The sequence below is a fragment of the Nicotiana tabacum genome, chromosome 16, assembly GCF_000715075.1.
Source record: "Nicotiana tabacum cultivar K326 chromosome 16, ASM71507v2, whole genome shotgun sequence".
NCBI lineage: Eukaryota > Viridiplantae > Streptophyta > Magnoliopsida > Solanales > Solanaceae > Nicotiana > Nicotiana tabacum.
Genome location: NC_134095.1, coordinates 127,132,488 through 127,148,585, shown reverse-complemented (window position 1 = coordinate 127,148,585; position 16,098 = coordinate 127,132,488). Strand labels below are relative to the sequence as shown.

The following is a 16,098-nucleotide window of genomic DNA, read 5'->3' as shown; positions in this document are numbered from 1 at the left end:
CATTCCTATTAGCACTACCTATCCTTCAGAGTGGTTAGCTGTGATTTACATCAGAGAGATTGTTCGCCTTCATGGGGTGCCAGTTTCCATCATTTTAGATAGAGACACGCAGTTTATATCGTAGTTTTGGAGGACTGTGTAGCGAGAGTTGGACACTCAGGTTGAGTTGAGCATAACATTTCACTCTCAGACGGACAGATAGTCCGAGCGCGCTATTCAGATATTGGAGGACATGCTACACGCTTGTGTCATTGATTTTGGTGGATCATGGGACCAGTTCCTGCTACTCGTGGAGTTTGCTTACAACAACAGTTATAAGCCGAGTATTCAGATGGCTTCATATGAGGCTTTATATTGGAGGCAGTGTAGATCTACAGTGGGTTGGTTTGAGCCAGGTGAGGCTAGGCTTTTGGGTACAAACTTGGTTCAAAATGCATTGGACAAGGTGAAATTGATTCAGGAGCAGCTTCGTACGGCACAGTCGAGACAAAAGAGTTATGCTGGGAGATAGGTCCACGATGTGTCTTACATGTTTGGGGAGAAGGTCTTGCTTAATGTTTCACCCATGAAGGGTGTTATGATATTTGGGAAGAAGGGCAAGTTGAGCCCTCGATTTATTGAGCCGTTTGAGGTGCTTCGGAGGATTTTGGAAGTGGCCTATGAGCTTGCTTTGCCACCTAGATTATCGAGTGTGCATCCAGTATTTCATGTTCTATGCTTCGAAAGTATATCAGTGACCCATCTCATGTTTTGGATTTCAGCACGGTTCAGTTGGATGGTGATTTGACTTTTGATGTGGAGTCGATGGCTATTTTGGGGCGTCAGGTCCGAAAGTTGAGGTCAAAGGATATAGCTTCAGTGATGGTTCAGTGGAGAGGTCAGCTCGTGGAAGAGGCTACTTGGGAGACCAAGCGGGTGATGTGGAGTAGATACCCACACATATTTGAGGCTCCAGGTATGTTTCTAGACCCATTCGAAGACAAACATTTGTTTAAGATGGGGAGGATGTAACGACTCGACCGGTTGTTTTGAGAGTTATAGACCTGTTTCCCCATTTCATATATCTTTTGTGTTATACAACTATATTATGATATACCGCATTAGTTGATTCGGGTTCGAATGTGGTTTCGGAGTGAATTGAGACACATAATCTCTTATTTGAAAGCTTAAATTAGAAAAGTTAGATGGATGTTGACTTTTGAGTAAACAACCTCGGATTTGAATTTTAATGGTTCCGTTAGCTCTATTAGGTGATTTTGGACTTAGGAGTGCGTTCGAAATGTGATTTGGAGGTCCGTGGTAGAATTAGGCTTGAATTGGCGAAAGTTACAATTTTGGCGATTTTGGTCGGCAGTGAAAATTTTGATATCAGGATCGGAAAGGATTTTTGAAAGTTGAAGTAAGTTCGTGGTGTAATTTTTGACTTGTGTGCAAAATTTGAGGTTATTTGGACGTGTTTTCATAGGTTTCGGCATCGTTTGCCGAATTCAGAAGATTTGAAGTCCTTTAGACTTGAATCTGAGTGTAATTTGGTGTTTTGCTATTGTTTTGAGTGATTTGAAGGTTCGACTAAGTTCCTATCGGGTTATAAGACCTGTTGGTATGTTTGGTTGTGGTCCCGAGGGCCTGGGGGTGATTTCGGGTGGTTGACGGCTTGATTTGAGTGGAGGAAATGCAGTTGCTGTTGCTGGTGTAATCGCACCTGCGGAGTGGGAACCGTAGGTGCGTGCCCACAGAAGAGAAGGAGGTGTCGCAGATGCCTCCAAGAAGAAGCTGGACAGGATCCACAGGTGCGAAGATTTTCCCGCGCCTGCCAGGGTCGCAGATGTAGGAAGCTAGGCGCTGGTGCGTTGGAAGGCCGCAGGTGCAATCGATTCCCGCATCTGCGATGGACGCAGATGCAGTCTTGGAGCCGTAGGAGCGGAGGCTGGCATTTTAAGTGAAATCCACACCTACTATGGAATTTCCGCATGTGCGACGTTGTAGAAGCGACCAATGGACCGCAGGTGTGGTATTGTTGGGCAGAAAAGCACCAGCTCGAGGTTTTGTCTTCCATTTTTCAATTTTGGACTTGAGGAACTCGGGAGAGAGGCAATTTTTCGAAGGATTTCATGGGAAAACGTTGGGCTAAGTACCTAACCCGTATTGGTCTAAATTTCTGAATCCATGGCTTTGTTCATCACCTAATTAGGGGTTTGAATTTGAAATATGAGACTTAGGGCTTGAGAATTGTATAGTGTATTTTTGGGATTTGGGTGACCAAATGAGGTCGGATTTTGATAAATGTGGTATGGTTAGACTCGTGAGTGAATGGGCTTTTGGAATTTGTGACTTTTTTCGGTTTTCGATATGTGGGTCCAGGGGTCAGGTTTGAGCTGATTTCAAATTTTGGCTATAATTTGGTATTTTTCTTGTGGAATTTGTTCCTTTAGCCTATATTGATCGTATTGTATTGCTTGTGGCTATATTCGGGACATTTGGAGGTCGATTTGAGAGGCAAAGGCATCGCGGAATAGGATTTTGCTTGGCTTGAGGTAAGTAACGCTTACAAACTTGGTTATGAGGGTCTGAAACCCCAAACTATGTGTTTTGTGATTAGTATTGAGGTGACATACCAAGTGACGGGCGTGCGGGCTTGCACCGTGAGAATTGTGACCTGGGTGATTCCATGGCTCCGTTTAGTGACTCTATCCCGTTGATATCCATGTTTTCATTATGTGATAAAGTAGTTGAGCTGTAAATCATGCTAGATATTATGTTTAGGATTTGTGCCGGTACTGTTTGGACCCTTAGTGGTCGTATCTTGCTATCATCTCACTAGTTTTCATTTAATATTCCATACTCAGTCATGATCATGTATTTTTATATCATATCTCAGTCTCAGTTTTTTATTGATTCGTCATATCATTGTTCTAGGTTATTTTCATGACATTGTGAGCCTGTGGTGAGACTGGAGAGGTTGATGACTGAGTGAGGCCGAGAGCCTATTTATAAGTGACAGTTATGGGATCGGGCTGCACGCCGCAGCGGTTATATTGATGATTATGATAGCACTTGGGTTGTATGAGCCCCTTCGGAGTCTGTAACACACCTCCATTGAGTGCAGATGATATTATTGATGGATGGATTTCCCTGGATATGGATTTGTCCCTAGTACTTGATACCTGGAGATGGATTTCTCCACAGGGTTGTATTGCCTTTTTCCTCGGTACTGGGTGACTTGCAGTCAGTGTTGTATATGTTCATGGATTTGTTTTTCTCAGCCGAATTGGCCATATACAGTACCGAGTGGTTGAGCACTTGGGAGTAGAGGCACATGATGCATTTAATACAGTCTGTGCATTGGCATGTAGAGATAGTTGAGTTGTATATCTTGCATTATCCAGATCAGTATTTACTTTACTGCTTGAGCTGTATATTTGACTTGAAAGCATGCCTACGTTTCTGCACATTTACTTATGTTATACCTGTTGAGGTTGAGTTCGTCACTACCTTTCAGTCCAAAGTTTGGACTTATTACTTACTGAGTTGGTGTACTCACGTTACTCTTTGCACCTCGTGTGCAGATCCAGGTGACTCTGTTCACGGCAGCGGTTGCTGATCGAGTATTCCAGAGTTTGGAGACTATCAAGGTAGCTGGACTGCGTTCGCGGGCCTTGACTCTTCTCTTTTATCATTTGATGTATTTTCAGTTATTTTTCTTTAGACCTTGTAGTGGTTTGTATTCCGAGTAGATGCTCATGTACTCAGTGACACCCTGGTTTTGGGCTGGATTGTATCATTTTGGGATTTTTCTTATGTTTCAACAGTTTTCTTTAAATGTTAAATGCTTCCGTTAATGTTTCAAACTTATTGTTGTTGTGTTGAGTTTTGTTGAGTTGAGGCTGGCCTAGTTTCACGATAGGCACCATCACGACGGTTCAGTTTGGGTCGTGATACCTTTTTTATATCTCCGCGGGAGCCTTGCATTTAGTTTTGAAAATTATTTTCCCGAAATAGCGTCCCGCGTTTTAACCCACCTTATCTCACTTGCATGACTTCTAGTAGTTCCCCTACTAGCCACACATATCTAGCTTACCTTATCTCACCGCATGCGTTTCAAATCCAAAACCTTATACCACCGCATGCGTATCAATATCACAATGTATCACAAATCGCACCTCAAGTGCCCAATATCACAACTTGCGAAAGAAATCAACAATAACATTGTTTTTAAATAAAGAGACCGTGGCTAAAACCACAATCTACACAAGAGTCAACAATAACAACCGGAAGCGAATAACTCAGCAGAATAGTATTTCACAACTTAACACTTTGCCTCAATGTGAATCACGGCCTTTATAACTCAATACCAGTCTTATCAAAAATATATTGCAAGAATAACAACTTCAAGTAAAGAATTTACGGTTAATAATAAAGAATGAATAGAGGAAACAACAACAACTTCAGCTAAACATGTAGGGCAATTAACAAATAAGAGATAGCCAAATAAAGCATGTGAAGATAGACTAGAAATGATGACTACAACATGTTAAGGTAACTCAATTACAATATGTTAAGGTAACTCAATTAATGCATGAAAATGGTAATTAAAATCTCTATGATGTATTAATGTAATATAGTATTGAAAGGCGTGTCATTTTCATTAATTTATGTTATTCTCATGATTTTCTTTTGAATAATATTATTTTTGGCACTACGAACAACATCTAAATATTCTCAAGTAATGGATTTGACATGAGCCAAACGATGCCTATAGAGTTACAAAACTTAAACGAAATCATCATTTGTTACATAATATCTTGAAACATTAATTTTTGTACTTGCTAGAAAGCTTCTCGTCTCTGTAATTATAAATGTTTAACATTTTTTTTAAATTATTTTGAGGGGAAAAAAAAGAGAGGAATGAAAAATAAATAGTTAAATAAAAAGAAGATACAGGTTCGATAACTAGATGTACTTTTATGTGATGTACGTATCTATTGGGGTCCTACAACATTTGAGTGATTAAATGTTTATCATTAAGCAAGTTTGACAGGAGAAATCAAAAAATTGCCACGAAGAATATGCTTAATTACGCTAAGGGCCATTTGGTAGGGAGTAAAAGAATAGTATTGAATAGAATATATTAGTAATGCTTAGATTAATATACTGAAATTAGTTATTAAAATTATTTCTTATCGACTGTTTAATTTGCGTATCAAATTAAAAATAACATCAACTACATTTTTTTTTTGAAAATTACTTGTTAATAAAAATTCCATTCAAATTCTTTAGTTTTGTATTTGAAAAATATTTTTAAAAGGGCAATTGTATCTTTACATATGCGTATTCATGTATAAAAAAATTATAATATTGCTAACGGCATGATTTGTTATGTATAAGAATATTACTAAATAGGATATATAATTAATACAAGTATTAATTAATATAGATCGAAAACTATCAAACAAAAAAGTAATATATAAATTATTTCCCTGATACATCCTATCAAATGACCTCTAAGTACCTATTTATAGCCTTGGACAAAGAAATTTACAGTTAATGAATTTTCAATGAACACGTGCACCATTAGCTTCCTCGAGATAATGACTTTGATATATAAGAAACTCAGATGTAAATAATATTTGTGAAAATATCAACAAATACGCCTTTGTATTTAACACTTTAAGCTGCCATTATCTATTATAATTTCAAAAATTCTCACATAAGCTCTTCAATTGTAATGATTGGCTAGAAAAGTAGAAATGGCGTGTGGCATTCACTATTTAAGGTGGTATTTACTTTTTATTCAGCATTTTTAATGCTTAGTAATAGTAGCCACTAGTCTATTAAAATTAATATGAAAAAACTGTACTACTCTTTCTTCTATTTCTTTTCCTTCTCAAAATAACCCTCTATCAAGTCTTCTGCAAATACTGGAATTAATTTGATCTGAAAAGATAATCTAAATCTGCTACTCGTCAATGTCCAAACTTCAAATCGTTAAAAACCTTGGATGCTCTTTCTTAACAATATTTCTTCTCTTGTTGAAACTACTCATGTGTTTTTTCTTAAAATTTCACCTAAATGATTCTAGAAGCATTTTTATTGAGTTCTGAAAGTGGCCAGATATTTTACTTTTTGATGTTAACAATGATTTTGATAATTGTAATCATGATGTTTTTGGCGAGGCAAATACAGCCAGTGCAATTCGAGGTGTTATCGAGTTACATAAAATGCATAGCAGAAGACATAAAGAGTCATCGTTGTGGTAGATACTTGGTCCTGAATTTAGAGTTAGAAGTTTAAAAGTTAAGGACACTTGGTCCTGAACTTTGAGTTCCAAGTTCAAAAGTTAAGGACACTTGGTCCTGAACTTAGAATTACTAGTTCAAAAGTTAAGGACACTTGGTCCTGAACTTAGACTAACAAGCTCAAAAGTTAAGGACAATAGGTCCTGAACTTACATTTACAAGTTCAAAAGCTAAGGATAATAGGTCTTGAAGTCCTGAACTTAGACTAACAAGCTCAAAAGTTAAGGACAATAGGTCCTGAACTTAGGCTAAGAAGCCCAAAAATTAAGGACAATAGGTCCCGAAGTCCTTAACTTAGACTAACAAGCTCAAAAGTTAAGGACAATATGTCCTGAACTTAGGCTAAGAAGCCCAAAAGTTAAGGGCAATAGGTCCTGAACTTAGACTAACAAGCTCAAAAGTTAACTACATGTAGTCCTGAAGTCCTGAATTTAGAGTTCGAAGTTCAAAAGTTAAGGACATGTAGTCCTGAAGTCCTGAAGTTAAGTTCAAAAGTTAAGGACATGAGCAGAAGGGTATTTTCGTCCGGGCAGTTAAAGTTTACTAAAGTAATGGCTAAAGAGTAAAAATATTTTAAACAGTAACTTAAAAGTAAATACATGTATTATTAGTAGCTAACCGCGCACTACCCCGCTACAAAATGTGCTTTGCCGAGAATTTAAGCAGCCTATTAAATAATCATAATGGTCACCAAGATAAGAGGATGGTCCACTTGAGGGCTCCACCCATATGATTTGTTCCCTGTTGATTTTTGTGTGAGAGTTCGGAACTCTAAATTAGTAACTTAATTATTCGTACGTAATTAATTTATTGATACATTTTAATGGATTTGGCTACATAAACTGGGGAAAGGAGCTTTCTAATGAGCACTCTATTCTTATGAGGGATTTATTAGAGAGTATTTCATAATTTATGTAGATTTCAATTCTGAACTAAGAGCTGAGTGGGAGCTTTCTAAGTAGTGCAAGATATTATTTGTGTATCAATGTCACGATCCAAAATTTCTACCTTCGAGACCTTGATGGCGCCTAACGTTTCACTTGCTAGGCAAGCCACCGTTAGAGGATCTTTAAGCCATTTTCAATCAATTTCAATAACTAAAATCAATTAAGCTGAAATGAAACTAAAACTGAGTGCGGAATGACATAAAAACCAATAATATCTAAGTACAACCCAAATTTGGAGTCACAATCCACAAACTTCTAGAGTTTCAACATACAAAGTTTGAAATAAGTACAATTGTCTCGAATGATAAGAATAGTAAATAAGGGGAAAGTGGAAGGGGACTTCGAGGTCTGCGGACGCCAGCAGATCTACCTTGAGTCTCCAAAACCAGTTCCGAGCTGAAACACCTTACGGACTGCTGAGACCAGTACCAAAATCCCCACAAGAAGTGCAGAGTGTAGTATGAGTATAACCAACCTAATATACTCCGCAAGTGTCGAGCCTAACCTCGACGAGGTAGTGACGAGGATATGACAAGGCACCCACGTAAATAAACCTGTACAGATAACAGTATACATACACCATAATAACAATTAAGGTCTAAACATGTACTATTGGGAGGGGACATACAAAAGGGGTACAAGATACAATAACAACAGTATGAAATGATAACCAAAACAGTCAATAAACTTTTAACCAGTAACACGAATAAACATAATCAACAAAACTACACGGCATCACCCTTCAAACTTTTACTCTCAACCTCACTATGAATAAATAATAACGGCACGACATCACCCTTTGTGCTTTTATTCTCACTTTCATCATAAATCAATAGATACGACACAACATCACCCTTCGTGCATTTACTCTCAAATATGGCACGGCATCACCCTTCGTGGATTAACTCTCAAATATGGAACGATATCACCCTTTGTGCATTAACTCTCAAACATGTCACGGCATCACCCTTCGTACATTAAGACTCCCTCCTTACCATATAACAATGAACATATAACAATAGGGAGATGAAATAAACAAGGACAAGCTTTATGTCAACAATGGTTCCACAAAACCAACCTCAACTTCATAAACAATACTCAATTATCATAGACAGTCCATAAATACAGGAAGAACAATCAATTTAGTGATTAACTAGTCTAATCATGGATATTATGATCAAGGAAAGCAATAAATTACAAGAAACAAGTCTCACCCGCATGCTTTAACTTAACAACAATGCATAAGTATTCGTCACCTCACATATACGTTGTACCCATCATCTAAGCATGTAGCAAATAGGTAAACAAGTCCTAATCCCTCATGTCAAAGTTAACCACGATACTTAACTCGCTCCAAAGATCAACTCAAAGCTCAACCACCGCTTTGCCTTTCAAATAAGCCTCCAAACCAACAAAATCTAGCAAGTTGTCAACCAAACGATTCAAAATAAGCCTTAGGAACTACCCACGATTACAAAAGATTTAATTTATTCATTATTTAAAAAGTCAAAAAAGTCAACTCCCAGACCCACTTGGTTCAAACCCGAAATTCGGACCAAAATTCGATTACCTATTCACCCTAGGACCCGGTTATGTAATTTATTTCAAAATCCCACCTCAATTTGAGGTCTAAATTCGAAATTTACAAAAATTCCTAATTCGATTCAAACCCCCAATTTCCACCATGAAAATCCTAGATTTTAGGTTGAAATCTTATGAAATGTAATAAAAAAGTGAAAGAAAGTGGGTTAGAATCACTTACCAAAGTAGGTTGGGGAAGAAGGACTCTTGAGAAAATTGGCTCTAGAGTTCTCTAGGTTTGAAAAATTGAAAGAATGAGAAAATTCTTGTCAAACTGGGATTTTTGTTTAGGCGCAGGTGTTGCAATTGCGAACCCGCAAATGCGAGAAATCTTTCGCAATTGCAAAGGTCCTATATTCCTGATGTCATCGCAATTGCGAACATGAACACCCCGCAATTGAGATCATTTGATCGCAAATGCGAACATTGTCCCTCCCCCTCCCCCAGCCCCACTTCGCAATTGCGAAGAAATTGGTCACAAATGTGAACCTGTGGTTCTCAGTTATTCTTCGCAATTGTGAGGAAATAGCTCGCAATTGCAAACCTAACAGGGATTCTGCAACATCGCAAATGCGAGGCCTGACCTCGCAATTGCGAGATCTGAGGCCTGCACCAGACCGGAAGCACACCAACTTTGTTTTCTATGTCCAAACCACTCTGTAGCGTATCCGAAACTCACCCCGAGACCTTGAGGCTCCAAACCAAACATGCACACAAGTCCAAAAGCGTCATTCGAACTTGGTTGCACGATCAAATCACCAAAATAATATCTAGAACTATGAATCGGACGCCAAATCAAATGAAATTTTCAAGAAAACTTTAGATTTGCTATTTTAACAACCGGACGTCTGAATCACGTCAAACTAACTCTGTTTCTCACCAAATTCGACAGGCAAGTCATAAATATAGTAACGGACTTATACCCGATCCCGGAACTAAAATACGGAATCGATATCAACAAAGTCAAACATTGATCAAACTTTTAGATTCATTAAGCCGTCAAACTTTAATTTTTCAACAAAATATGAAAACTTGAGGTAGGGACCTCCGAATTCGATTCCGGACATACGCCTAAGTCCCAAATCATGATACGGACACAATGGGACTGTCAAAATACGGATCCAGGTCTATTTGCTCAAAACGTTGACCGAAGTTAACTCAAATGTACTTTTAAGGTAAAATTTCATATTTTATCAATTGTTTTTATATTAAGGCCTTCCGGAAAAATACCCAGACTGAAAACACAAATCGAGAAAGGCTAAAATGAGATATTTGAGGTTTTGAAATACAGAAATATGGTTTAAAACTCTAGAGGACCTATCGGTCATCCCAATCAATTTTTATGTTCCATATGATTTTTCCTTAGCGGTCAAGGCAGATGTATATGTTAGGATTTAGGAGGAATCAATATTAGAAGCACAACTTGAACCTTTTCTAGCTTGTTAGACTTAAGACTTAAGGATCGATTGATTTATTGTATATACTAGTCATAGGGTACGCGCGTTGCGCGTGTATCCATATCAATGAATATAAAATTCTTAAAAATTATATAAATATTAAATTTATCTGTCCTGAATTATAAAATAAAATTAAATGAAAGCCTTTATGTTTTATAATAATATAGATAAATAGATAGATATTACAACGCAAGCAAAATCTTATTCAATTTTAAATTTCTAATATTAGGAGTCCTACTTAATTCAAATAGAAAATTTTATAGATAATTTTAAAGTTTTAAATATTAAAAATTAAATAATTATTTTAATAGTACAGTATTAGATGTTTTTGGAATAAAACTTGTTCAACAAACACCTTTGTGGAATCACAGAATTATAATATTTGTAATTCATTTGTTTTATCTGTCATTCACCTAATTATACATTATACATTCTAAAAAAATAATACAGGATACCAAATACATTATTTATATATTCTATATGTATTTATTAATACATTATTACTATTATTACTTTTAGTAAAAATAACATTTATTCTTGTGTCATATATACAAATACTATTTTAAGAGTTATTTCAATCCTTGTTTTATTATTATTGATATCTAATATTTTGAAGTCAATAAATTAAAATATTATTTAAATTCTTAATTGGATGTTTTCTAATGCTATACGAATTATACAGACACTACAATAATTAAGCTATACGAATTGTACAAACACTACAATAATTAAGTGAATGAAACAAAAGCCGGAAACAAGAACAAAATTCCATCGTTGTTGACATGCATGAGATCTTTCACATGTTTTCTTTCAATCCTTTTTTTAAAATATTTTTTTCTCTTTAATATAGTACTCCTAATCTGAGTGGAGTTGAAATTTTAAAATTTTTATTAATAAAACAAAACCTTATAAAGTGGATGAAACTTTCCTAGTTTGGATCGAAAAGTACAGAATTCTAGAATTAAAAAAAGTAAATTCTAAATATAAGGAAAATAATTAAATGAATACTCCTAATTAAGTAAATGCTCCTATATATTAGAAAAATAATTAAATAATCATTTCTAAATATTAGGAGAATGATCTAATGACTATTTTGTCCAATGTGAACTATATTTTAAAAGGGTAAAAAAGAAGAACGACATTTCGCCAAGGGCTTTCGTGCTTTTAATATAGTATAGATAGTAGTTATCTATACTGTGCATAATAGTATAGGCATTGATGGTTAACCAATAGATAATCGTAATTAAAAAATATTTCACTCCTCATTTCTCAATTCAAGGGGCCATTTGGTTGTGCATTAGAGCAATTAATCCCAAGATAAAACTTCACATAAGATAATACAATATTATTTAATTGGTCACATATAAGAAAATAATCGAGCAGCACTATACGTAGTGTCTAGTAATACTCTCTAAAAGTTATGCATGAATTTATATACTCCATGTCTCCATTTGTTTTATTTTATGAGTAACACTTTTCTTTTTAGTATATATATATATATTTAAAAAAATTAATTTTTAATTTTTTATTTTACCACAATGAGATGATTATAACTACACAAATATATATATATCTTGTTTTACATTACAAGTTTCAAATATTTTTTCCTTTCTGAAATTCTGTCCAATCAAACACTACATACATACATATATTCATATTTATATCAATTTCCCCGAAATAATATATATATATATATATATATATATATATATATATATATATATATATATATATATATATATATATATATATATATAAGAATGGACCAACGAGTAATTAGTGCCGAATAAAATACTGTTGAACGTTTTTGATTGATTTGATTAGTCTGTGTGCTAGTGATCTAAAGGCAGGAAGAAATTAAGAAGGGAGGTGGGGTTTGCAAACTTTAGAATTGAAAATGATACACAGACAGACAGCCAGTCAAAGGGAGCATGGCCTTCAAGTTTTAATGGGTAGTAAAGCAATTTTAATATTGCTTGAAATAATTGTCCTTCTCTTTAGGTTTTCATAGCTATAGGCTTTGGCCAATACCTACCCCTTTTAAAACACTTTCATAGACCTCCCTCCACCACTCCACAAAAAATAATCACCCATTTCCTTGCCTTCTCTTAGCTCAACATTTTTTTAATAAAAATCTACTCACATTAAATATTTATATATCAAATTATAGTACTCCCTTTTGTCCCATGTAATAGTATTCAGATTTCAAAAGTCAAATAAATTATTCTTTGACTATAATTTTTATATATTTTAAATTGTTACTTATAGAACTTTTTTCATAGTTCTAAATATATAGTACATTTTATTATGAAAAAATTAAAGATTTTGTGTCCAAATATACAATAAAAAACTAGGATGTTTGAATATGAAAAAGTGAAAAATATCGCATAAATGGAGACATATGGAGTTTTTAAGAAAATAAAGATTATAATATATATTAATTAATTATAATTTATCAATAAAATTATATATTAGAACATATAATATACATTTATTGAATTGATATAATATATGATGAGTTTTTCTTCCCACGCTCCGTAGCTCCACCTCCCTCTAAGTCTGACTGCTATCAATCTCTCTCACCTGCTCCCGGTGACAGTACTGTCACATTCTATTTTGTCTCTTATCATCTATTCCAAAACATGTACTGTGATTTTATTTTATACTAACTGTATTTGACTAGACTTTATTTACTCCATATTCATTTTAATTGTAGTTTATATAATGAAAAAATGATGGAAGTGAAGGCTAACGAAGCTTGTGAAAGTCATGTGAGAGCAGTGTGCAAATCTCGTAGCTAAAGTCTAAAGGTGAAGTAATTTCTTCTCATATTCTTATATTTTGGTAAGCAAAGTTATTTGTAGTTGTAGGTGGTAATATGTATCAAGTGAAATAGTGAGGCACAGGCATCCTTGCTTGAACACCATAACAAGTACGCAATGGTTAAAGGTATTCCCTACATTCAAAAAATAAAAAGAAAAAAATCATGAGATTTCCTTAGTAATTAGTTCGTTCTGAAAAAAGACACATTTTTATATATGAAAATAATTTACCTTGAACTCCTTATTTTATCCTTAATAATTAACAAGCTCTTACGATCACATAAAATGTTATGACATATTTAAAATTATAAATTTAAATTTTTTATATCCATACAAATATTATGATATATTTAAAAATATAAATTTTAAAAGCATAAATTCTAAAAGTCTATATTATTTCCTTAAATGCCGCGCCCTTCAATTTATGCCTTTAAGTTGAGACAGAAGGAGTACTTAATTAGTTTGATAAAAAAGATCATGTCAGAGTTTGAAATACTAAAGCGTTTTAAATTGGCTAGATTGTTGTAATAAATTAATTCTCCCTCGGTCCTAATTTATAGGAGAGTGTTTGACCGAACACAAATTTTTTGAAAGAAAAAAAGACTTGAAAACTTTAATTTGATTTAAAACAAGTGGTAGATAATTATACTATATATAAATCATGTTACTAATGTTAAAATGAGAAGTTTCAAGTTAGATGTTGTGTAAATATAAATAAATGTCATTATTTGAGAGATAGACTAAAAAGGCAGTGTCACATAAATTTGAGAGATGGACTAAATCAGAGTGATTGTACAAAATATTACTATTTGAAAGACAGAGTGAGATTCGAATATAAATAGATACCTTTACTTTTCTAATTTTCCATGGTCTGCAGAATCTATATTTTATCCTTCCAACCACCACCACCGCTATCTTGTCTTCTTGATCATAGCTATAGTCAAGCCCTATCCTTCCTTCCCCTCAACCTTTCCTACTTGCACATGTTCAAGATAGAAAATAAAGCAACACTTTCCATTATAAGCTGAACAATTTAACCTAATTTAGCCATTACTTTTTCTGGGGTTTTCTTTTGACAAAACTCTACAAATGTTTCCTTCAGGCAACAGCCAAGAACCCTTTAATCCCTACACCTCAAAAGCATTACTTGAAAAGTCTTTTACATATAATCATCATCAAAACCCTAGTTCAAGTTCAAGGCAAGAAGATCTTGCATCTTTCTTGAATTTCCCTTCTCCATTTCTTGATGATCACAATAACGAGTTGCCCTTGAACCAAATATTGTCTCATCAGCATCACCAAGATCAAGAGGCTGGTGATCATCACCATGTCAAAGAGAGCAATTTTACTCATAATATTTCTTGTGAGGCTTCAAAGGAGGAAATGTCTATTGAGGCAGCTAAAACATCATCAAAGAAGAGAAATCTCAGTGCAACGCCACCGCGAAGGAGAACTGGGAAGAAAGATAGGCATAGCAAGATATGCACTGCTCAAGGTGTGAGAGATCGGAGAGTGAGATTGTCACTTCACATAGCGCGTAAGTTCTTCGATCTCCAAGACATGTTAGGCTTTGATAAGGCAAGTAAAACTATAGAATGGTTGTTTTCCAAATCCAATAATGCCATAACTGAGCTCTCAGAGAACATACCACAAAAGGATTATAGTGATGGTAACAAGATTATTAATAGTAATAGTTCAAGTAGTGAAGATCAAAAGAGTGAATCTCTTATGTCTGAATGTGAAGTACTATCAAGATGGGAGGAGAACTCAAATAATGAAGGGAAAGAGAGAGGAAAAGACATAAACATGAATGATAGATTGAGTGAAATGGTGCAAAATAATCCACATAAGAGGGAGTCAAGAAACAAAGCAAGAGCAAGGGCTAGGGAAAGAACAAAAGAGAAAATGATGATTAAAGGTCTTGACAAAAAGTGCAATAAACAATGGTATGAAACAAACCCTAATAGTGGTACTAATATTCTTGACCATTTAGGGTCATCAAGCAATAGTGGTTTTCTTGATCAAGAATACTCCAACAACAATTCTTATAATAATACAAGTGTCAATCAAGAAAAGGATTCTCCCCTTGAAGCAAGTTCTCAGTCTCTAGAACATCCGTTCATTTCAAATTACTATGCAAATTCCACAGCAGCAATAGGAGGCTTAGATTCTGGAAATTGCTTCTTGGGTTTCCTTGGGAACTGGGAATATGCACCAATGGCATATGCAGGTAACCCTAGCTCAATTTATTTGGCAAACTCCAGTTATCAATTTCAGCCACTGGACCAAGAAAAACATTTATCCTGCAGACATCACAGGCAGGAATAAATTCAACTGGGTCTTAAGTTGTACTTAGGCAACTTTTTGTTACTTTTTACAGTGTTATATCTCCTATGTTTACCCTGTTTGATAATTTTTTTTTGGTTGATTTATGCAATATGGAAAAATTCTAGTACTGTTTTGACCTAATTTTTCTGCTTGGTATAGACAAGACAGAGAATGTGTTTATGAATAAAATTTGTTGTTTGATTAATTCACCAGTTATATATGTTCTCTCTCTGTATTTTTTTTCTTCTTATTTTGGATGAGTGAAAGGAATGTGCCACCTTATAGCACAACTTTATTTTAAAATATATATATGCTCTTTTTAATTTCTAAGTTTCATGATATTTCTTGCTTGTTATAGAATAGTTAAATGCTGACTAAATTTATTTCTTGCATAATTAAATAGAATAAGCTCTAGAAAAGCTAGCATTTTGACACAGGAGCCTCAAGGGTAAGGCAGTTTCTTATTTTATAACAGAGAAATCTCGTGTAACAAATGATGCAGGTTGAAAACTCGGTGGATAATGAACTCTTAATTTCAGAATAAATTAAAGTCAATATAATAAATTGGAGAGAAAACCTCTTCCAACCCACATAAGAACAATGATGAGGAGTAGTGCTGCCTAGAAGGTTTATGCCCCTTTGAATCACTTCATGAATACTGGCCTTA

The 16,098-nt window shown here is 34.7% G+C and overlaps 1 protein-coding gene across 1 annotated transcript; it reads left to right on the top strand.

Annotated features, from left to right (window-relative positions):
- The first annotated feature begins 13,924 nt into the window (after window positions 1-13,924).
- Window positions 13,925-15,636, top strand: LOC107792031 (uncharacterized). The gene has a single exon (XM_016614235.2). It carries the CDS (start codon window positions 14,193-14,195, stop codon window positions 15,429-15,431), a length of 1,239 nt encoding a protein of 412 aa, XP_016469721.1. The 5' UTR covers window positions 13,925-14,192; the 3' UTR covers window positions 15,432-15,636.
- The last annotated feature ends 462 nt before the right edge of the window (window positions 15,637-16,098 follow it).

Coding starts and splice junctions, on each gene's coding strand:
- LOC107792031 (XM_016614235.2), top strand. CDS start 14,193: ATGTTTCCTTCAGGCAACAGCCAAGAACCCTTTAATCCCTACACCTCA.